We start from the raw sequence: 23,764 nt of genomic DNA on the forward strand, positions 1-23,764 counted from the left end.
AGGTGCCAAAGCGTCCCTGCCCCCGTGTTTATTTGGGGGGTATTCAACACCAAATCCTAATGCAGCTAAAAATCCAGAGATCCAGAGCCAAGAAGAATGTGGAATTCACCACCTATCACATTCTGAAAACAGGAACCAGTAAATAAGTCATAAATAAGTTAAACAATAAAGCAGGGAGGCAAAGGTTGAAGTGCAGCAGGTGGGTGTCTGCTCCAGACATGCAGTGTTCTTTTCTTCCTGGGGCAGTGAATGGGTGAGCATGCTTCAGTGACAATACGGAGAAAAAAGGTGGTGGATTACATTTGCCCAAAGACGTGGGCTTCCTTCTGCTTCCAGCATGGCGGTTTCTAATCAGTTCCCTGCTGCTGCGTTCCTTCTGCTATTGCCCTTAACACAAGTTCTTGCACAGAGCACCACAGGTAAGTCCACATTTGTTGAGTCCTACAAGCACAGAGGAAATTTTCCCTATGAGCGAGCTATTCCATAACAGCCTGTCGCAGGGGGTTTCGCACCATCCTCTGAAGCAGCTGGTGCTAGCCACTGCCAGCAACAGGATACTGACCTAGCTGGACCTTAAGTCTGATCCAATCTGACGGTTCCAACATCCAAAGAGAACTAGCTGACAATTTTGTGCCAACGCTGACACAAATGATTGTGTGCTTCTTCCAGAATGTTCTGTAGGAAATAAGGAACCAACAATAAATGAGAATAATTTGCTGGGGGCTGTTGTTACCACCATTACAATGGAGCCTGATGTCACAGTAACAATTGAGAACTCTTCCGACTCCAGATGGTTTGCCATTAATGGCACAGAATTGATTCTAACTGATTCCTTGGATTATGAGGTAAGTTTTTATTTGGAAAAAAGAGACAATTAGTTGATGAGTTAATATTGTAAAACACTCTTCACAGAGTACAGGTCACCTGGAAGAGACATGATCTAATACCTCTGACGGTCACAGCACAGCTGGCTTTTAAAATGGCGTCTCCTTTTCTATTTTACTGACGTTTGGTATCCCGAACAGGGAACTTGTATGTGTAAATTCAACCTTTTCTCCCCCCACCAACTCTCTCTTTTTCAAGTGAGCACTGGGGGAAAGCTGACAAGTGCAGAGATAATAAAAAGAAAATATCATAATGCGGCTGTATAAATCCACAGTACACCAATACTTTGAATACTGCAGTCAGTTCTATTCACCCACCCCTTCTCAAAAAGATATATTAGAGCTGGGAAAAGTACAGAGAAGGGCAAATATGATTAGGGGATGGAACAGCTTCTGTATGAAGAAAGATTAAATACACTTGCCCTGTTCAGTTTAGAAAAGAGACAACTAAGGGGGGATATAATATAGGTCTATAAAATTGTGACTGGTGTGGAGAAAAAAAGTGTTATTTACTCCTTCACTTAACACAAGAACCAGGAGTCACCCAATGAAATTAATAGGCATCTGGTTTAAAACAAAGAACCTTCATACAATGCACAGTCAGCTTATGGAACTCCTTGCTAGAGGATTTTGTGAAGGCTAAATGTACAAATGGGTTCAAAAAAGAACTAGATAAGTTCATGGAGGATAGATCCATCAATGTCCATTAGCCAAGATGGTCAAGGACGCAAGCTCATGCTCTGGGTGTCCCTAAACCTATAACTGCCAGAAGCTGGGAACAGATAACTGCCCTTTCTGTTCATTCCCTCTGAGGCATATGGCACCAGCCGTTGTTAGAAGACAGACTACTCATCTAGATGGACCACTGGTCTGGCCAGTATATCTGTTCTTATGTTCCCAACCCCTGAAGTCTATTCCAAGAGGTCCATAAGGTGTGCTGGAGAACATGGTGCACGTTTTAAAGCAGAGACTTGTAAATACACTTCAGTAGAGTTCGGATCCTCCCCATGGCTGGTTTAATATAGTACACATACATACACAGAATGATAACAGTCTAGAGCTGTGAGATGATTCTGTTCACTTTAGTGGAGTTCTAATTTGGAAATTTAATGGCAATTTAAATGGCAGCGTTGTTAACTATTTCACTGCCGATTATTTTAATAGCCGGCAAGTGTGCCAATCCTAAACTGTCCCCAGCAACAAAAGCCTCCATCTCCTTCCCACCCTCTCAATAGTTTCTGCAATTCAGTCCTGCCTTTCCCAATGTACAAATCTGCAGCATATCGAACAATGAAAAATTTCCTGTAAAAACAGACTATGTGGGGGACATTGTACTCACTGTTCAATATTAACTTCGGTTTAATTTACCTGGATCTGCTGGAGAATTTCCAGCTAGACTCACTGTAATGCGGAAGCAATGAAGGGGCACTATAGGAGGGTGGATGTTAATTCTGCAGTCAGGTAGACAGGGTGTTGGCTGTGGGAACAGATGTAGCCATGAAGAAAGGGGCTGGGCTAATTGGTATCTGTATAAACAGAAACCTCACTGAGCAGCAGCCTCAAAGAACTCTCTCTCACTGCCCCACTTTTGGCCTGGTCTGCACTATGGGGGGATCGATCTAAGTTACGCAACTTCAGCTACGTGAATATGTACTTAGATCTACTTACTGTGGTGTCACTGATGCTCTCCCGTCGACTCTGCCTGAGCCTCTCGCTCTAGTGGGGTACCAGAGTCAACGGGAGAGCACTCGGCAGTCCATTTATTGTGTCTAGACTAGACGTGATAATCGACTCACTGGATGGATCGCTGCCCGCTGATCAGGTAGGTAGTGTAGACAAGCCCTAGCATGATGCATGGGGAAAGTCTCCAATCCTATCTGCATCTGTGTAAATCTAAAGTAACTCCACTGAAGTCAATGGTATGATTTCACATTGACACCAGTGTAATGGAGATCTGAAGCTAACTGAAGGCCTGTAAAAGGAAGAAAGAAAAATATCTATCTTAAAAAAAAGAAATTATACATATATATATAAACACAGCTGAAGCAGAGCACTTATTCACTAACTTTATTTCGAGCATAAACTTAAATTCCATTGAGTTCAAATGAGACTTGTCCCTAAATCCCAACTGGATTTAAGCTCATGCTTAAAATGCACAAAAGCAGGTGCTCAGTTACTTTGTTGCCTCAGGACTGAAGTGAGTCACACCTGAGGAGAATGTTGGTGCCACAATGGATGTTTTTTAAAATGACAAATTATTTTGTTTCTGTTTTTAAAACACAGACAGAAAATGTATTACTAGTAACCCTGCTTTGCTGGAAAGGGGGTGTAGAGGTGAGTATAATTTCTAATATGCTGTTATATTGGTAGATAGAAACTAGAAACAGAACACCACATTTGGCTCGGATGTTAACTATTCCCAGCACATACCCTCTGTGAGAAACTGCTCATTCTCATGGTTGTCTTCTCCTGGAAAGAGCAAAAAAAACCCACTGCCCATGAGATTTCAGTGCCATCATATCCAAATTCAAACCCAAGCCTTCATTCAGCCTACAGCCCAAATGCACACATAGTCCAGATCCAGTTCTGATCCTCACACCATCTCATGCCTACCAGTCAGTGTCGCTCCTAACGGTCTTACTTTATAAGTGATTTTTCTCCCCTCTTCCTACCTCCCCACCAGGTCCATTCTGTGATTGTTTTAGTATATGTTGGCAATTTGAATGACAACAGCCCAGTATTCAAGGAAACAAATCTCACTGTAAAGGTTCCTGAGGTAAGGGTTTTATTAAAGTGTTGTTATAATAAAGGGAAGATTACAGATCAGATAGTTCCAGTTCATGTGGGACTCTAATCTTGGCAAGAGGAAAGTGATTTATAAGCATGTATGCAGCCCATTCTCGCCCATGAACATTAGAGGACGTGCATGAGGTGAAGACAATATTTCCTTGACATTTCAGGTTAGAATTATTGCCCATGCAGTCAGAGTCATTTTAAACCTGATTGTCAGAAGTGCTGAATCATTGCTGCTTCTGTTGACTTCAGCTGTGTTGCTGTACTTCTGAAATCAGTCCTTAACCTATTTAGCCAAAATCAAAGCACACAGAGGAAAGCAAACTGCAGCCAACAGTGACACTCCTTACATGTGCAGCTCTCCAGGGGCTTTGTCTCGGAAATCCACCTCTCAGTACATGTTACAGGTCCTCCTCTGTGCTGACGGTCACATTTCCTAAGGTAACTGCATCTCCGACCTCTTACTGGCCACCTTGAGGAATCCCATCCAAGTTTCAGGCCTCTAGTAGTCGACTTTCTTGGGGCACGATCTCACTATCCTCTCCCTTCAGACTTAGGCTGCAGATTTCTGCAATTCACTGTGATCACCTCAGCAGAACTGACTTTAGCCCAGCACTTGCAGTCCTGCTCTCTCAGGGGCAAGGACAAGGTTCACCAGAGACCAGCCAGCCTTCATAAAGCAAAGTACTATTTAGTCAGAACAAAAGCACTGCACAGAGAAGACATATCCTAAAAAACAGGCAGTTTATATGCAGGCTTAGCTCACCAGGTGTCACCCATCTTCCATGTAGAGACCCTGGCAGGTTTCAAAACACTTCAGGTCCTCTCGTGAGGCCTGCCCCTCTTGGTCACACCAATCAGAGAATAGGAACCTGTTGCAGCCACAGCTTGGGAATCTTGGCTCTTTAGCTCAAGCTATAGCAGCTCCTGATTTCAGCTCTGGTTAAGTCCCTGGTGTGCCAGCCAAGATGACAGCTGTCACATCTACACCAGGGAATTTTAGAATACACACCACTGGCCAGGGGCGGCTCCAGGCCCCAGTACGCGAAGCGCGTGCTTGGGGCAGCAAGCCGTGGGGGGCACTCTGCTGGTCACTGAGAGGGTGGCAGGCAGACAGCTTTCAGTAGGATGCCTGCGGAGGGTCTGCTGGTCCTGCGGCTTTGATGGACCTCCCACAGGCATGCCTGCGGAGAGTCCGCAGGTCCCGCTGCTTCGGTGAGCCGCATGACCAGCGGACCCTCCACAGGCACGCCTGCGAGAGGCCCACTGGAGCCGCGGGACCGGCGACTGGCCGAGCGCCCCCCATGGCATGCCGCCGTGCTTGGGGCGGCGAAATGTCTAGAGCCACCCCTGCCTCTGGCGCCATCTCAATTCAGCAACCCCAGTACCGGTAAGGGCCCTAATGTAGACAATGCTCTGGAAGCATCCAGCATTTTTACCACCATGTCAATTAAACTTGATCAGAGGTGGCAGTGGGAGGATTCTCTCTAATTCCAGAGCACTGACCCATACAGAACAAGGGGACTAGGAAGGATTTACCAGTGAGGACCATTTGCCAAAATGGAAAAAATAATCATGCATATTTGTTTTCAGGATACAAAAGTGAATACAATCGTTATACCTGAGGCGAGCGTAACTGCTAGTGATGCTGACCTGGACAACATACAATACGAGCTTACAGCGATCACCCCAGTGAGTATGTTTGTTGCAAAAACATAGAACTCTTTGTTAGTGATTTACACTGGCACCAACTTTGAGACAAGAGGCAAGTGGGACTTTCAACAAGAGTTGGTTATTTCAACTGCTGGATTACATGTGAGATTTCCAGAAACCTAAGGCCAGGACAGAGCAAGGAGGGCACTAGTGGAACAGAGAAATCATGTTTTAGATACTGAATTCTTTAAAAATTCACACTTAAAAAAAAATTATTACCAGAGCACCTATTCAACTTCAACATTACAGTAGCGCCTAGAAACGTATACCAGGTTGGGGAACAATTGTACTAGGCTGTACTACAAACACAGTAAGAGAGAGACCCTGCCCTGAAGAGTTTAGAATCTCAATAGGTCAGCAGGCAGAGTGGGAAAGGAAGTATGATTATCCCAGTTTTACAGACAGGGAACTGAGCCACAGAGGGATTAAGGGATTTGCCCCAGGTCACACAGGAAGTCTCGGGCAAAGCCAGAAACTGAATCCAGATCCCCTGAGCCCCAGTCCAGGGCCTTAGCCATAAGATCAGCCTTCATCTTTAAGGAGTTTGTTGAAAGACCAATGGATAATGTATAGTCAGTTAAACTGATGCCAATCTGGAGTATAAAGGGTGGTGTTTTGTCATTTTATTTGATTTTTTTTTTAAGTTTTAATTAACAAAGGAATTGATAAAAAAAAATTCCAAACAAAAAAAATAAGAAAATCATGTCAAGGGCAGATGGGGGTCAAAGTTCTGCATCAGTTACACTTGTGCAACCTCACTGATTTTAATGGCGTTGAACAGGTGTAAATGAGTTCACCTGTCAGGCCAGATTCTGGCCTCAGAATGCTATAAATCAGGAAGAACGCTATGAAAGGCGCTGGTGTAAGTGAAAGCAAAGCCAAGCCCATTATTTCCGACTACGGTAGAAGGCGATGTGCCAAATTTTGTTCTCTGTTACACTGATTTAATTCTGAATTCAGCCCTATGATCATTTTGAGAGAAGAATGTTCAAAATTCCACTAACGATCCATACTGAGATACCAGAGATGATTCCATTTTACTAGCAAGAGACCAAAGAGTTCAAATCATCAACAGTTGAACTATGCATGTATCTCTCCTATAAATACCCAGCCTTGGATATTATGTATGTTAAGCAGCTAACAGTATTTCAGAGTATGCGTCTGTGATTGAGATAGGTATCATTCTCTCTCTCCCCCCCACCCTCTTGTTTTTCAGGAAGCAACTGACTACTTTAACATACAAGGAATTAATAACCCAAGCATTTACTTGCTCAAAACCCTGGACTATGATAAATATAAATTTATGCAGTTAATCTTGTATGCAAGGGTGAGTTTTATAAGTGAGCAAAACTTCTCATTATTCACAGCTGCTACGTCCTAGTGTGTATTCTATCCACCAGTATAGCTGTAATTGTCATACTAACAATAGTTGCAGGTCTAGATTCTCAGCTAGTATAAGCTGGCATAGCTCCATTGAAAAATCGATGAAGATACACTGGTTTATATCAGCTAAGGATCCAGCCCAGATTTTGCAGGGGCTCCAGGAAAGGGGGTTCTACGGTTGGAAATATTCCTTGAATCTAACAGGAACGTTCTGATTTTCTGTATAGGACAGGGCACCTGGCAACCCAGATGGTAATACAGCCACGGCAACAATAAACATAGACATCCAACAAACCGACACCAAACCGCCCTGGTTCCAGCCATGTACTTTCATTAACGCAGACAAGAAAGTTTGCATCAGCAGTGGCTACACTGGAAGGGTCAACATCTCAGAGAAAACGGTAGGCAGCGAACACAGGAGCGTATGCTTTCAGTCTGTATCCGAGGACAGGTCTTTAGCACCACAAATATGGTCCAGGCTAAATCAGAGCAGAGGCCTAAGGCCCTGATTCCCAGATTCACGTGATGTTGGAACCTCAACTTTATATGATTATGTTCCTAGCTACCATCGTGGTGCAGAAAAGCTTGAAAACGTGAGCCACACATAAGTCAAGGCAGTGACTTCTCCCTGAATCTGCAGCACAGTCGTCGGGGAGGAAGCCAACTGGTCCTGCAGCAGCCACCATCAGGGAGCAGACCAGGCCCACTCCTTGGGGAAGGGGCTTGCCATATTTGGCAGGCATCCTACCACCATCTCTTTCATTGCTGGAAGCATGAAGGGGACCACCCCTCTAGTTCACCCCTCTACTAGGGTGTAGGCCATGGTAACAACCCCAATGTCAGGGTGTGTCTAGGGCTTCAATCCAGCCTCGATACAGGGCCTTTTCTCTGAAAAAGTTGTTTGTCTGCTTAGGAGAGGTGCCTCCTCCTGCACCCATGTGATGCAGCCCATATCTACGCCATCACCATACTGCACCAGACATGCTTGTTGCTTGAGTTCCCAGCATGGTATTACCATCCTAAGAGAGATAAGAGCATTGGCATAGAGTCAGCATGGATGTGCTTAGCAAAACAGTTGCTCAAAAAGCCCTTTGGGAAATGAAGGCTTTGTAATGCGAGCTCCAGCAGCTCCCTCTCAATAGGGAGGAACGATAATAACGATGCTAGAATGTCAACTCTTCACCCCTATCTAGCACTGACCAGCTCAGTTCATGAGGCATTTGGAAAATCTTGTACACATTGATCTCTCTCTTGCCCGAGGACGGACTGCAGGACTGGACCCTTTGTGGGGTTTGCTCAGCTCTGTTCCATGAGACAGCTCTTTTTGTGTCTTCACACCTAACAGAAGATGGTTACAATCAAACGTGGCTTGTTTTCCTCAGTGACTATTTGAGACGATGTTCAGCAGAATAATGCATGTTGGGAAGGCTGCGACAAGACTGGTTACACTGACAATAAGTCACCCTCTCCCCTAAGGACCATGCCCAGTACCGGCTGTATCACTTAGTCATGAGCAGACTTTTGACTCCAGTCATAAATTAGGACAAGTCAGTGCAATGGCAAGTCTGAGTTAACCACTGAGACTGAAAATTCCCAGCAGCAGAGAGTTAATTGCTTTGATGCATACCTAGAGCAAGGAGGGATCTACACAACCCCAAATCCTATTCTCTATCATCTCTTCTCTGCAATAGTGCATGTGAGCTAAGTATCACTTGGATTGGAAAGTTCTGCAGGCATCTAGTGTTTTGATTTTAAGAGTCTTGCCTTGTTGTTGCAGACTGAACCGCTGAGCCTAGAACCTGGGCCCCTCTCTGCCATTGACCCTGACTACACTTTGAATGAAAAAATAGTGTATAGCATTGTTGCTGGTGAGTAAAGTTCCTATCTTCCCAAACATTCATTTCCATCAGTAATATTGCCAAGTTTCCCCCACCAGTGGGGGGGAACCTCAGAAATAATATACAGTCACAGCAACATAGCTCTAGATCAGAAAAATAATTATCGCAATTAATTGGCTGTGTTCCTGTAGTGTCTAGAGGCCCCAACAGGATAGACTCAGAGCCTCCATTATGCGAGGTGCTGTACAGACACACAGTGGGAACCTCATAGGTTTCTTGTCTCTTTAGACTGCAGAGATGGGGAGAAAGGAAGAAGCGCATCTCTACAACCAGAACTCCGTGCAGAGTGTTTGTTGGGGGGGCTCTTTTCTCTCAGTTGAAACAGCAGGGTCAGTGCTTCCATTTAGGCGATCTAGGCGGTCGCCTAGGGCACCAGGATTTGGGAGGGAGGCATTTTGCCGCCCGCGGCAGCAATTCAGCGGCGGGGGGTCCTTCCATGCTCTGGGTCGTCGTCAGCAATTCTGCAGCGGGTCCTTCACTCGCTCTGGGACCCACTGCCGAAGTGCCCCAAAGACCGGGAGCGTGGAAGGACCCCCCTTGCCACAGAATTGCCGCCAATGACTGGGAGCGCGGAAGGACCCCCGCCTAGGGCGCCAAAAACCCTGGCGCCACTCCTGTGAAACAGATCTTTATCTTAATGACTGGGGCTGACTTTTTCCATTCCAGTCACACTGATTCCAGCTAGTCTTCAACCTGCCTGAACCAAAAATTCCTGAAACCCTCTTAATCTTCATTTTTAGTCGAGAATTTTGTATTCGCACAACTGTACATTGCAAAAAGCTCTGATTGGGATTCCACGTGTTAGTCTTGATTTCAAAAGATAAGGCTTGACTATAATCAGCTGATTTCTCAACGAATGAACAGCACATTATTTCAAAGTTTTTTTGTTTTGTTTTGTTTTTTTAAAAAGGAGGTCGGTTGATTGACAAATACAATCCATCCATATCAGACAGATTGTTAGTTCTCTGATCTTCTTTAATTGTTCTGTAAGGCGTGGCCTATCTGCATACCCATATGGCAATACAGAACGGAGTAGGGAACATGATGTTGTAAAAGTGTTGTGAAAAATCTCTTCATTGCTTCCCAAGGCTTGTGCTGTCACTAAGGCACTGGACTGGGACCCAGGAGATCCAGATTCAACTCCTGGCTCAGCCCCACAAACTTCCTGGGTGATCCTAGCCATGTCACTTAGTCTCTCTGTTCTTCACTTCCCCCCACCGGTAAAATGAGGAGAGCACTTCCTTTGTCCTGTTAGATTGTAATCTCTCTGAGGTAGGGACTGACTCTTTCTATGTATGTACTAGCACAGACTGGCTCATACATCAACTAGGGCCACTAAGTGCTACTGTGATAGAAATAAATAAGAAGCGTTGCTCTCCTACCTCCTTCATCAGGCTTGCATGTGTCTTCCTGTTGTTCTCATCAGGCCAAATCCACACTTTGAGGTCGCATTGTGTCCATGTTATGCGTGTCCAGTCCTAAAGCCTGGCAGGGCGATAAGGAGATGAGGTCATGGGTTGCAATATCCAAGGTGCAAAATACATGAGCCACAGCACCATTTCTTAAAGCTCTAGATAAGTTTAAAGTATCTCTTACGGTCCATACTAGTCCTAATTAACCTTCCCATTTTCTTTAGGAAACAAGGACGATGTATTCTTATTGAACAGTGATACAGGGAATATAACTATGAACAAAGCAGCAAATACTACAGACACATTCATTTTGCATGTCATGGTAAGTCTGTTGACATTCCAGAACCCCAGGTCTCAGCTCCAGAGTTCTGGCCTCCCAGGAGGACAGTAACTTTACATGTGCTAGGAGTCCAGGAAACCACAGCGCTTCGGCATGTAATGGAGAGTAATTAAGCACGTGCTTTCTTCTTAAAGCATCCAGTGTGCGACAGGTGTCTGGAAACGGGTGCTTTGTTCCTACAAGCAAAAATCCTGCTGGGATTTTCAGTGGGAATTTTGACCTGTGTAAAAATGACTGGATTGTGCCCTCAAATCAGGACGTAGGAAGCAATCGTAACTGAAGAGCCATCTATTTGGGTTAAAATTATCATAAGCTTAACAGAAAGGACTAGAGCTGGGGGACTTGGGCATGATCTGTGTGTGCACAAAGGCAGTTATTTAATCAGCCCATATGAACAAGCTCATTTTCCAACTAGAATATAATCCAAGGGAAGTCACGAGTTTTAAACCATTTTTGGGAGAAAATACATGCAAAACTCTAGATTATCAGGCTGTAAACACAGCTGTTGGTGGAACCTCTTGATGTTACGCAGCATAGCGGTGCCTGCTGATTCGGATCATCCTACCCTATTAATATTTTGCACTTCTGTAGCCCTTGGCATTGAAGAATTGAAGGCACTTTACATATATAAATTAAGCCTCAAGCACCTCCATGTGATAGATGGAAAATTTTAGGTACAAGAAGGCTAAGAGACTTGTTCAAGGTCACAGAGAAAGCCAGTGGCAGAGACTGGACTAGAACACAGCAGATCTAACCATCAGTCCCTTGCTCTAAATGTTAACTTAGTCCTATCCCAGCCTCCCATCATGGGCCTGATCCAAAGCCCATTTGATCAATAGAAAGAATCCCTTTGACTTGAATGGACTTTGGATCTGGCCCCATGACCTCTTGTGTCTCAACAACAATGCAATAGTTGTGTGTCTGTATTGTCTCCTTTCTCTATAGGCCACTCAGGCCAACAATGCACTGAGATACTCCTTCACCACAGTAGAGATCAAGGTCATCGCTAAAAATAACTACGCACCATACTTTGAAAACTCCAGGTACACAGGGACGGTGTCTGCTGGGCTGGCCACTCTCAGTCTGGTCATGGACTCTAAAGCACCTTTAATACCCCTGAAGATCTTTGCAGCTGATGACGACTTCCCTAATGTAAGGAACTGGAAGGGTCTGGTCTGTTGCTCTACATACTTCATGCGTGGATCTGGATTGGGGGTGGAGGATGGGAGGGAAGGGTTTGCCACTGACTTGAGTGGAAACCGGATCAAGCCTATTGAAAGCTGCTGATGACATCCACTGTGACAGGGAAGCCCAGAAATCCTGAGTCTGGATCTTATAGCCTTTCAGTCTCACTGCAAGGCCCATCATTTGCTCAGACTTTGAAGGAGGGCTCAGCTTGAGGGGGACATTACTGACAGGAGCAAGTGAGGATAGGGATTTATTTGTCTGCAATGAAGTGATTGATACTGGGTAAAGAGAGGAGATCGACAGTTTTAATTGGCGTAAGAGCAGCCAGGAACACAGGATGGGTACCTGTTATGGTGCACCCTCACCTCAGGGGCACTCACTGAGGCTTGGATGCAGCATTGCATCGGGTGGACTTTGTCTCTCTTGCACCCTTTGTTGACCATTTCTTCAGGCCTGCCATGGCCTCTCTCTCTCCAAGTCTTCCATGGCCTGGCCCTCCAGCCAGGTCTCCTTTTAAATTCAGCCTCCTTCCTCTTCAAGTCCAAATAAATACCCTCTCGGGCTCCACTGACGTTTACTGCTTTTGGCTGCTTCCCTCAGCTCCTCTACAGAGTTTCTCCTATGCTACTTCCTTCCAGCAGGTTCTCCCACATCTCCACCTCCCCACAGGGATCTCCCTGCGCTTTGCAGGCCCTATCTTAAGCTCCCCTATAGGAACCTACCCTACTTCCTGTGGGCATTCCAGCTTAACTCCCCAAGGCCCTTCCCAGAGAGGCAACTCCCCTTGTTCTGATCTCCTCTCAGGGCTGAGTTCACAGCTCCATTTAAATGGACCTCGTTCTGAGGCCCTGCTGCTGGGGTCTGTCACTGTAATTAAGCTCCATCTAGGGTGACCAGATGTCCCGATTTTATAGGGACAGTCCCGATATTTGGGGCTTTTACTTATATAGGTGCCAATTACCCCCCCACCCCCATCCCAATTTTTCACACTTACTATCTGGTCACCCTAGTTCCATCACACCCAGCTGGGATCACTAATTCACTGCATCACCTGTGAGGCTGTGGGATAGCTCAGCTGCTAAGCCTAGCTTGCTTTAAAAGGCCAGCCAGCCTGTGACAGGAACAGGACCTAACAGTGAAACAACATTTTATAGACACAGCAACAATCAGCCCAGTCCAGGAGCCCAGCATGAGGCTTATGCAACATTTTTGTCCCATTTAAACCTTCCCAACAGGATTTGGTTGTGCTGGTTCTTTGCATGGGAACAAACTCCACCCTGAGGGAACCATTTTTATAGGAGTAAGGATTTCCCTCAATGTTATGGGCAACGATTTCAAGGAAAACACAGACAGCCAGTGCAGATGCTTAGTTCACTTTCTTATCTAATTTTTCAGAAACTCAACCCTCAAATCACGTACAACATTCAAAACAGCAGCGATTTCACCGTAACCAGAGATGGACTTGTCCTGACAAACACAATGCTGCAGTCAGCCGCAACTATAACAATGTTGGTATGTCAGCTTTCCTGATAGGCAGAGGATAGTTATTTGTATTGCAGTAGCTCCCAGAGTACATGGGGTTCCCGATCAGAGCTAGATATCGTAAAAATGGCAGTCCCTGCCCCAGAGACCTTACAATAGAAACATATGATGAGACAACAGCTGAGGCGATAGGGAGGTCAAGGTAACAGGAATCATAGAGCTAACATGCCTGAGAAGCCTGCAAAACACAGGACTATCTGCTAGAGCCACTCAAGAAATGGGTTTTTCCTTTTGGCCGTGGAAAATGTCAGTGGACACACACACCCAACGTTTTCCAGAGTTTTTTGGTAGAAAATTTCAACTTCTAATTTAAAACAAAATAAAACCCTAAACACCAGAAAAATATCAGTTTTCCAATGAAAAGTTAACAAGTTTCAAAGAAATCAGACATTTTTCACAAAATTTTTTGTTTAGTCAAAAGTCCAGTTTTCCACAGGAAAAAAAATTGACAGAAAGATTTCAGTGAGCTCCACTGTCTACTAATCATTGCAAACCTGATGTTACATATGCACAGAATTTAATGAAAAGAAAACAAGATTTGTCTTCTTGGAAGACTTTAGGACCCAGCTAAAAGGTTGACTGTGCAATTAACACTGTTCGTATCTATCAGGTTCCTATTTAGGGTATGGACCAGCTCTTGTTGGGAAGATGAAATACTAAGGGACTCATCCTTGGTGGGTGTAAGTCAGCATGAGTGGAGCTGTGCCATGTTCAAACAGCTGAGGATCTGGCACTTAATATTTTAAGTTATTTACTATTGTCATAACCATGTTAAGAGCCCTCTTTTGTGTGGGATTTTTCCTCGGAGCTGGCTTTTTCCGGACGATCGTACACATAGAAGGGTTTACACAAAGAGGGGCAATGTTTCTTAAAATTAAGAATCTGCCTTCCATAGACACACAAAGTAACCAATGACTTAACTGGGAGCTATGTCCAAAGGAACTGATGAGAGATAAAGACTTTTGGTGATTTGGTATATGCACCAGCTGTAGGGAATATGGCCTCTGAAATCCTCTGATAAAGCCTTTTGGTTTTTTTCCCTCTCTGAGCAAGAAAGGTGATTTATGCCTTTGGGTTTTCTTAAAGGATAGGCCTTTTTTGTCACATTGTGTATCCTTCTACCAGTGCAGGATTGTTCCCTGATGCATTTCTGAAGGAAATATGGTCTGGTGTTTAAAGCACAGGACTGGTACTCAGGAGATCTGAGTTCTGATTCCAGATCTGCCAGACTTCCTGCGTGAATTTGAGCAAGTTACTTTACCCCTTCATGCTTCAAAGTCCCCATCTGTAAAACGACAAAGAAAATGCTTCCCCACTTCATAGTTGCAAAAGATGCTGCAAAGATTGTTACAGAATATGTATAGAGCTCCGAGTGCCCCAAGTGGGAGGTGCTGTGGGAGTGTACAGAGTACTTTCACTTCAGGGGATGTTCAGAGAATGAATGAATGTAGCAAGCAGCCAATATCATCTCCTTCTCATGTCTGCATAGGCTACTGCTGTCGATGAGGAGAGTCAGCAGAAGGCAAACACTTCGATCACTGTGGAGGTCACACCTTCCACAGGTATGTTGGGCATTTATTTTACATTGCCCCAGGCAATCTAGAGAACACAGATCACACATTAGAGACTATGGGCCCAATTCAAAGCCCATTGATATCCCATGGGAGGCTCTATTCTATCCTCCACAATAGCCATTGTGCACTCTCAACCTCCCCGCACCTAAAGTGTCAGGGATTTAGCCTTCGCCAGCTCACTTTCCTTTTCCCATGTATTTTATCCATGTGACTAGAGCTAGGATCATGTACTGCTTCATTTTATTGGTCAGAATGAAGAGGGATGCTGAATGTTGGCGCAAGTGAGAGTCGCAAGTGTACCTTGCTAACAGGTTTTTCCTAGTTTGCTTAAAAAGGAGCAGATGGCAGCTGCTCTTACCTTTAAAAAGAGAGGGGAAGCCAAGAGGTCCCAGCAAATAGCGCTTCTTCTTGATCCCTCCTGCTCAGGTCAAGATGGAACATTAACTTCTGGGATCTTTAGCTCTTACTAATATGGAGCTGTGATTCATGCAGAATAGGGTAGCCATATGGCAATGCATAGAACTCATCACTTGGCCCCCTGGCCATCACGGAACCTCTTCGGAACAAGGTAGTTTGTGCCTCCCATACTCATTAGCAATTGCTGTTAGATAGTATTTACAAGTCAATCAGATCTGAAGCTTGGTGAGCTCCTTGTAGTCTGCGTGAGTATTGCACATTAAACACACAGAGTGGGTCAGAAATCCCAGGCCACCTTGCCAAACAGCCTTCTTGGTTTATATCCTACTACACCTTGCAGAATGTTGCAGTTGATATCCTGCATTACCTCACCACTATAACTATATTTGGACAACACCAGCAAAATGATGCTTAGACATGACAGAAAGATATGACAGGCCAAGTGGCAAAAGGTTTTCCTGAAATATGACCATGCTGTCTGAGGACACACCCATCTGTGTGAGCAAACACCTGCAGCTTCACGTGCAGACAGGTATTTGCATGTGCAAAAACAGTAATTGCATGCAGGAGGAGTCCCCTTATAAATGCAGATTTGCCTGCACTCACAAATATTGCTGGTGCATTTTGGAGGCCCTTTTAAAATATGGCTCCACGAGTTTTCTGCTGATTCTTAACATTCATGCCAGTCCTGGACTTGAGTAGGTTTAAAATTCTGCCTGCCCATTAACATAATCCCACTTTTAAAGGGTTGCAAGGAGAGAGAAATTTTAGCTCCTTCTCCTCCAGCCGGTAGAACACACACCTTTCTGGGTTATTTATATTGAAACCGTATGGCTTGTTGTATCAATCGTCACCTGCTTTACTTTTGCTCTGTTCAGATGAATAACATGTTTTGCCATTGTCAAAAATAACGTAACATGTAGCTAAAAAGTTAACCAACACAACCTCAGGTACCTGTTTGGTCTCCAGGTACAACTACTCTTCCTACCCCTACCACCACCACCTCTGCTGCTGCTGGGACAGGAACCACCACTCCAAAACCTTCTGGTTCATCATCAGCTTCACCACCTGGAGTAACTAACACAGCCTCTATGGCCAATTCTGGATCCACAAAATCCACTTCTTCAGTGAACGTGGCAACCAGCAGTGCTGGAACACTTGGGCCCACCGGAAAGCCTGTGACAGGTACTCCCTCAGGCTCACTTATCCCTCCTCTTGTAACCACAACGAAGCCTGCTACCACAAAGTCTTCTACCAGCACTGTATCCAGCATGCATCCAGTGGGGCCTTCAGAATCCAGAACCACCAAATTCCCTATAACAGGAACAAACCCAGGTGGAACTGTTCAATCCACTGCTCTGCCATCTTCCCCATCTGGCGGGTCCAGCCCTCATCTTACATCAACTGCAGTAGCAAGCAGATCTCCGAGGCCATCAAACATCCTTCACAAACAGCCATCAGACAGGTAGATAGATGTGTGCGCTACTCAGAATCAAGGCGTTTCCACCCCACCCCACTGCACCCATATCTCTGCACTCAGCAAATTCAGTTTCATTCTCGCTGTCTGTTTCTGATTTGTCCTTCTTACAAATGGGAGAGGTTTCCAAGGAAGTCTCAAGAACTGCTGCAGTATTGGTGACTCAGTAGGATGCACTCACCCTTTGGGATCAATATTCCTCATCATAGCAGTATGCTATTGGGGAAACACTGCACTACTGAAGATAGCGCTTTTTGGGGGTGCACAGCAAGGCTCTGACCGCTTGGTGTCATCAAGGTCCCATGGCACTTTTTGCAAGAGGAGGGGGGCTAAGCCCCCATGTCCTGGGGAAAGCCCAATCTGGATAATTACTTTTTAGTGCCTAACTAAAATCCCAGTGCAGCTTTTACCACATACAGCAGTCTTCTTCAAGTCTTGTTCTCAAATGTTGTACGATATTGCCCCGTGCTGTTAAACTACTGCATTCCTGAGGCGGCTGCATTTCAGTGCTGGAGAAAGGGACTCCTGTGTCCATATAGTTTGTGAATTGCTTTGGAATTCTTTCAGATGAAACATGCTAAATAGATTGGGACTTTAGGAACAGCCCTTTGAAGGCAGTTAAGTGTAAGGTGCTCTACCCCAGATGCAGCCGTGAAGGGCATTGTGGTTCGGAGACCCCTCTCCAGCTCACAATTCTACCAGTACTCAGGGGGGTAGCACTTCCTTGCTGCTGACCAGAGCTGGTCAAAGAAATTTTGATGGAACCATATTCTGTCAAAAACCAAAAAACACTTTGTAAAATCAGATACATTTTGCCAGAATTTAAATTTCAGAAGAAAAAAAATTAGAAAAAATGGTTCTGACATTGTCAAAATGGGACCTTTTGACATTTTTTGGAACAAAAATGTTTTGATTTTTTTTGTTTTGAAACTTTTCATTTTGAATTTTTTAAATTTTGCATTATTATCTACATTGCTCCCTACTAATAATGTAGTCTGTGTTTTTAATAGAGCTGTTTGAAAAATGGCAAAATGTTTTTGTGAAAAAAATTCAGTTCTGCTGGTTTTGGAAATGGAACAATTTCTGGGTTTATTTGACATTTTTTCCCCCCAACAAGAAATTTATTGAAAATTTATTTCACTTTCAGAGATTTTCAGTTTTCTGAAAAATTTCAGTTTCTCAGTTGTTGGTTTTCTGTGTTTTAGAGTGAAGAACTAATAGGGATTTATATATATATATATAGTGCTACAGTATAGAATCTGTCAGCTCACAGCTTCGTGCCAGCACTGTCGGGGGCTGAATGGCTCATCTATCTCAGTGTGCCAGAGCACATTCTAAACATCACAAAGTATGAAGACTTTTGCCCTGGATAGGTCAGGTAGCAGGTCCTCAACTGGATAATAACTTCTTTTCAATGCTCTGTTAAGTGGATCTGGATCACTGCAAATCCTCAGTTTACCTGAAGATTCTCTCACCACTACTAGGCTGTTGATCCACTTTGTGCTAGTTTCAACTGGTGAAATGATGCTTCTGTGCAGTCTTGCTTCTTTTCAGACTTGCCAGTTGCTCTGTCAGTGGATTCCTCGGGGCTAAAACTCTGTTTAAGAGATCTCACCGGCAGCATGTGGGGATGGTTTTCAAACTTCAGCTTGCCCTTTAGGTGCCCATCTTCAAATATGGCTTTATATTCTGTTAAAATGCGGGACAGGGCCCTACTGACTGTTCTTCCTCCTCTCTCATGTGGAGGATATTCAAGGGCTGGTGCTACTGTGCATCAACTACTATAGACTTCAAGCAATACCCATGAAACAAAAGAAGTTTTTTTATCAACAGCCTACTGTTCTCAGAATGACCAAGTCCTGGTGATGTACAATGAAACCACATTTCTCCCGTCTAATATTGCTGTTTCACTGTTGCTGGGATTACATTGTTGCTGGCTCCACAATTCAGCTGGAATCAGATTGGTCATTGTGCTAATAGCATAGTCACAAATACAGCAGCGGAATGGCTGAAGCCTTCTTTGGCAGTGCACATAGACAGATAGTCTTTGGAGTTGCTGGAGTCACACTGCAGATGTACTTTTCTTCATTGGAAGCCTCTACCTCCACAAATCACAGCATGTACTGCTGCTTCTTTCTTTCCAGGGGAGCTGCAGCTCTGGGACAAAGTGGTTCTTGTTTCCCACACTCCTTACAACACTGCCCATTGGCTGGATAATTCTTTTTTCCTTGTTATGTTGCTTTGCGCAGTACATACGCTGGACAACGATCCCTACGTTCTCAGTCCGCCCGTCTCTGTCCTGCTTCCTGAGTCTGTGTATTTGTTCTGCACTAATGGCTATCACTGTTTTGTTCTTTTCCCTGGACAGTTCAGATGCTCTTGCTATTTAGAAGCCTTTCTCTAGGGCTAGACTGTTTTCCCTTCACAATCTCTCCTGTAAACTGGAATCAGGTGTCCCGCAAACGACTGTCTCTAAATTATGGATCCAAAGTTTCATGTGGATGCCAGAGTTCTCAGCTCTGTAGTGTAAGCATCTATTCTCTTTTCGGCTTCTTGGTGTTGGGTGAAAAATAAACAATCACTTGTCTCTACAGTCTCATTCTTGAGACCACAGTACACAAACACTTTCGTCAGCTGTTCCAATGTCTCACTCATGTCTCATCCCCAAAGAGGTAGTAAAAAAAGTTTTATTTTCTTTTTCTCATAGTTATCTTCCTTGGTCAGCTCTGTACAGAACTCAATTCTTGCTTCCACTGCTTCCCTGCTCGTGCAAAGATTTGTGTGTGGAAATCCAGCTTTCCCAGTCCCTCTATGCTACCTGATTGCTCTATTTCTAGGTGTTGCTTTGTTTGCCTGTTAATCATACTCTCTTCCTTGCTGTGGGTCTCACTAGATTGACCGCTGTCACCATGGTTTCATATACTGCATTCTGAGTAACAACATGAGAGGCGTTCATGTTTCTAAAACTAAACTGGCTCTTTAGGAAGAGAACTATTTGCAGAGGTGCTGCAGCTAGCATTCTAGCCATGTGCACACAAATGGAGTTCTTGTTGCCTTCTCCAAATGTTTCCCTCCTCCAACCTGTGCTTTTCTCCAAGATCCAGGCCAGAATGGGTACCTCCATTTCTGGATGCCCACAGTTAGACTGATGGGGCCTTATTTTCAGAAATGCCGAGCACCTCCAGTGCCCAGTGACTTCAGGGGGAGTTGCAGGTGCTTCAGACTCTCTGATGGAAAAACAAAAACACACCTTCCCTCTCCCCACCCCGGCAAGTTATTGAGTGCCAGAATTAGGCCAACATTTTCAAATCTTGGTATCTAAAGTATCTGAGATTGAAACATCAGAAACCAAGGCACCCAAACACAGATGTGACTTTAAAAATTTGGCCCTTAGTGTCTATTTATCAAACAAACAACATACTGGTAACTAGGCAATGAAATGGTTTCACTACTGTACTAAAAATATGCTGGCTTGCGGTACTTAAAGTGACAGAATACTGCCCTATTTTCCTGTATACACAGTATATTTCAGAGGGCCAAGTCAGCACTAGCAAAGGCAAGGAGGAATGAGCCAATAGGCCTGTTCTGTGTCTAATTGCTTTGATTCCTGTCCCCAAGGCTGTTCTTTGGAGTCAAGGGATTTGTATGCTAAGGACCGGAATGTACTTTAAGGATGTGAGCCAAATCCCATTGAAGAAGTCAGTGGAAAAGTTACAGTACAGTTTAATAATACTCAATTTACGGGAGGTGGATGCTGAACTACACTTTAATTTCTAGGACACATGCACCAAAGGGATAACTCATCAGAAAGAGTGGAGTCTTGCATCAGCTCTGCAGGCTGCATTTCCCATCACTAATCATGGCATCAAACACAATTAAGTAGTAAAATTTCATACAAGTGCTAGTCATCCACTGTCACGTTAATAATAAACTGTTGGAGCTGTCACTGGCCCAGGTAATATTCAAAGTCCACAATGAAAACATGCCAGCGAAAGGGCAAAACATGCTATTAATTATCATGAAACTTGAAAGAAATTGGTTTACGATTCAAAGTGAGAATGGAATAAGAAACAAATATTCCTAGAAGCAAGCTAAATAGACGAATCCTCTGGAAGTATAGTACGGTATCTCAGTTTTGATGTTGATCCTTAGGCTTCTTGTACCTGCTAAGTGCTGAAAGCGTAACCCAAACTTACAGCCAGGAAAAGCTGGCAATTCATCATCAATGAAGGATTAAACACACTTTAAAATAGTGCAACTTAAAGCAACTCCCAAGTCACTTTCCTCTGCGCTTTACATAGCAACAAGCACAGTGGGCAGTATCATGGCTTTTATCAGCATTGCAGCTGTATTATGGCACAATAAATCCACCTTTAATAGACAAGAGGGTAAAGGGTGTTTCTCAGATCCCACTGACGTCAGTGCAGATTGCAGCCATGTAACAGAGATCAGAATGCTATTCTGGTAATTTTTTATTCCCTGTTTTTACTTGGCCCTGAATCTCTGGGATAGAATGCTGCAGAAAGGATGCCTCAGTTTCCACAAGAAAACAAAGAAGTGTTTTCTTTTGCTGGTGGAAATTTGTAAAGCAAAAATTGTCACACAGCTCTGCTCTGGGAAACACCACTGTTTATTTGATCATTCACTTACACAGTCTAGCCAGTAATAAGATGATACTGGGATGAGAATGGATCCTACTAGCCTTTTAAAAATTTGAAACTTAAAGTAATAAACTCCAGCCACCATCTACCTTCTCACCATGGGTGTAAACTTTTGTCTGGCACTGTACAGAACATGCCACAGACATTTTGCTAAGCCACAGGTATTGATCCCCACCGCATTGGGCACCTTAGCTCCCACCTCATTCAAGGTCCATGATGAGGAGCCGTGGTTAAGGAAAGGATGCTTTGGGGTTTAAACGTGATAAGCAAAATGTCAACGCAACACTCCTGTCCCAGTCCAACAATTCTTTCCCAGGAAAAATTCCCCATTTGTTTAAATGGGAAATTCACCTTTGTAAGTTCCCACCTCTTTTTATTGATTGAAAGTTCTGAAGTCCCATTCAGAGTCCTTCCAAAAGCCGATGCCTCAAGCACGGCACTGCAGTGCACCCTGTCAGATTAAATGGGTCCATTTCACCCCTTGCACCCTGCAGGAGAGCTTTGTCCTTGATCTTAGAAAAGTGAATTCGTCTTCTCCTACAATCAAGTCTTGCATTAAAGACCACGTATGAATGATTCTTAGAAGTGTAACATCCATTTGTTTTCCTCACAGGCACAAAAGACGAGAGAGCTAACTTGCGCTACACTGCACAGGACATGGCTGCTCTAGGCGCCACATTGGCGGTATTGCTGGTAATCGCCTTACTCATGCTTGGATTGATTGTCTTCAAGCATTATAGAAAAGAAGCTGAGCATATGGTTGGAATAAGGAGAGGCAAAGTGAGTGGTTAATTTGTAACTAGTTCATTTCAGGGTTGCCTTAGAGCTAGGAAATCATGTCTTGGCATAGGCGCCAACTTTTACTTTTCCCTGAGGATGCTCCATCCCCATTCTGCCCCACTCTGCCTCTTCCTGCCTCCTCTCCGAGGCTTCCTGCCTCCTCCTGCCCTCCACCCTCCCCAACCCCATCAGCTGATTGGCACAGCCGCTGCCGCCCACCCACCCATCAGCTGTGGCCGTTGAGTGCTAAACCTCCACTATTTTTTTCCATGGGTGCTCCACCCATAGAGTCCGCACCGCATGCCTCCTGTCTGGGCCCCCTCAGCAGCCTGATCCTCAGCTGACATCAGGGCTGCAATACCACTGATGTCCGCAGAGCTGTGCCCAAGCATTTCAAGCTCCCATGTTTTTTTCCCCATTTCATTTCTTCCCCCTATAATCATGAGACATTTCTGCTCTTGCCATTCCCCCAGGATCCCGTTGAGGATTTCAGTAACCAAGGCTACCAAGATGATGAAAATCCTCTTTGGAGCACAAAAGACAACGAATCGCTAAGAAGCGACACTTCAGAGAACGGTACCCTTGTTGTGCAGAGGCAGTCAGATGGCTTCCCTCCTCCGGAGCCCACAGTGGAGAGCAGCATCGCAACAGCTTCCGCCGCCATCAAGGACGGGGAAGAGAACAAAGAGGGAAAGAACACAAACAGCGATAAAGAAGTGAAATCTATCCTCACCAAGGACAAGAAGACAGTGGACGATGGATACAAAGCTGTGTGGTTTAAGGATGAAATTGATCCAGACACCAAGGATGATGTTGTAGTGATTGAAGACCAGGTTGAAGAGGAAGATGATAGTGATGAGGATAAGGATGAGGAGGATGAGCATGGAAGTCAGCATGGTGACCCAGTGGTGTCCTTCATTCTAGACAGAGCTCAGCTCCAAGCAACGAATGGGAACCTCAAACCTGACCAGGATGCAGACACAGGAGATGACTTTTATTTATAGGCTCAGCAAAGTGAATTTTGCCAGTCTGGAAACTGGGTAATTTGAAGCCACTTTTCTGAGTAAGGGTCCCAGGTTCTTTGTGCTGTGATAGAGACAGGTCTGCTAGCAAACAATGGTGGCTGGCAGATTTCACAAACATATGCTCTGTGATCCCCTCCTGCCTTCAGGTGTAGAGTAAATAGATTTTAAGGCCAGCTGGGCCCATCGTGATTATTTAGTCTGACCTTCATAGCACAGGCCATAAAGCTTCACACAGTAATGCCTGCACTGGGCCCAATAACTTGGGGTTAAGCTAGACCATCTCCTTCAGAGCGGATATTGATTTAAATCAAATATCTTCTTACTCCAGAGGAGAGTCCAATCCACAGTTCCTAGCTTCAGAGGCCAGTGCCTTAGCCATTAGGCCACCAGCACTACTCCCAGGTCTTTCTTCAGCCAGGGGGCTCCAAAAATGCTTCTGCCCCCTCCTTCCAGTTTTTCTGAGGGGCAATCAGGAGAACTCATTGGAAGTGATCTAGACACCCTTAAGCCTCCCTTGACATGGCTGAACAGATGTGAATTTCCTAGGGCTCTCCCTACAGATGAACCCCTCCCAAGTTAATTAGTGGGGAAGTCCCCAGTGACAACATCAGGTTTTGCTTCAAAATGATGCAGAGTCTAGAGTCCATTTTAATTGGTTTTGACATGAAACAGGCAAT

General features: G+C 44.6%; 1 protein-coding gene across 1 annotated transcript; it reads left to right on the forward strand.

The window, feature by feature from the left end:
- Positions 1–249: 249 nt before the first annotated feature.
- On the forward strand, positions 250–23,066 carry CDHR5 (cadherin related family member 5). Its single transcript, XM_030560688.1, is given in 17 exon segments — positions 250–288; positions 290–419; positions 670–845; positions 3,168–3,218; positions 3,568–3,660; positions 5,271–5,369; positions 6,607–6,717; positions 7,001–7,174; positions 8,551–8,641; positions 10,308–10,405; positions 11,369–11,575; positions 13,007–13,123; positions 14,643–14,715; positions 16,114–16,576; positions 16,578–16,609; positions 21,896–22,062; positions 22,536–23,066. Coding segments are annotated over 17 exon segments (2,652 nt in total).
- Positions 23,067–23,764: the final 698 nt, after the last annotated feature.

The sequence above is a fragment of the Gopherus evgoodei genome, chromosome 4, assembly GCF_007399415.2.
Source record: "Gopherus evgoodei ecotype Sinaloan lineage chromosome 4, rGopEvg1_v1.p, whole genome shotgun sequence".
In the NCBI taxonomy this organism is placed as follows: Eukaryota; Metazoa; Chordata; order Testudines; family Testudinidae; genus Gopherus; species Gopherus evgoodei.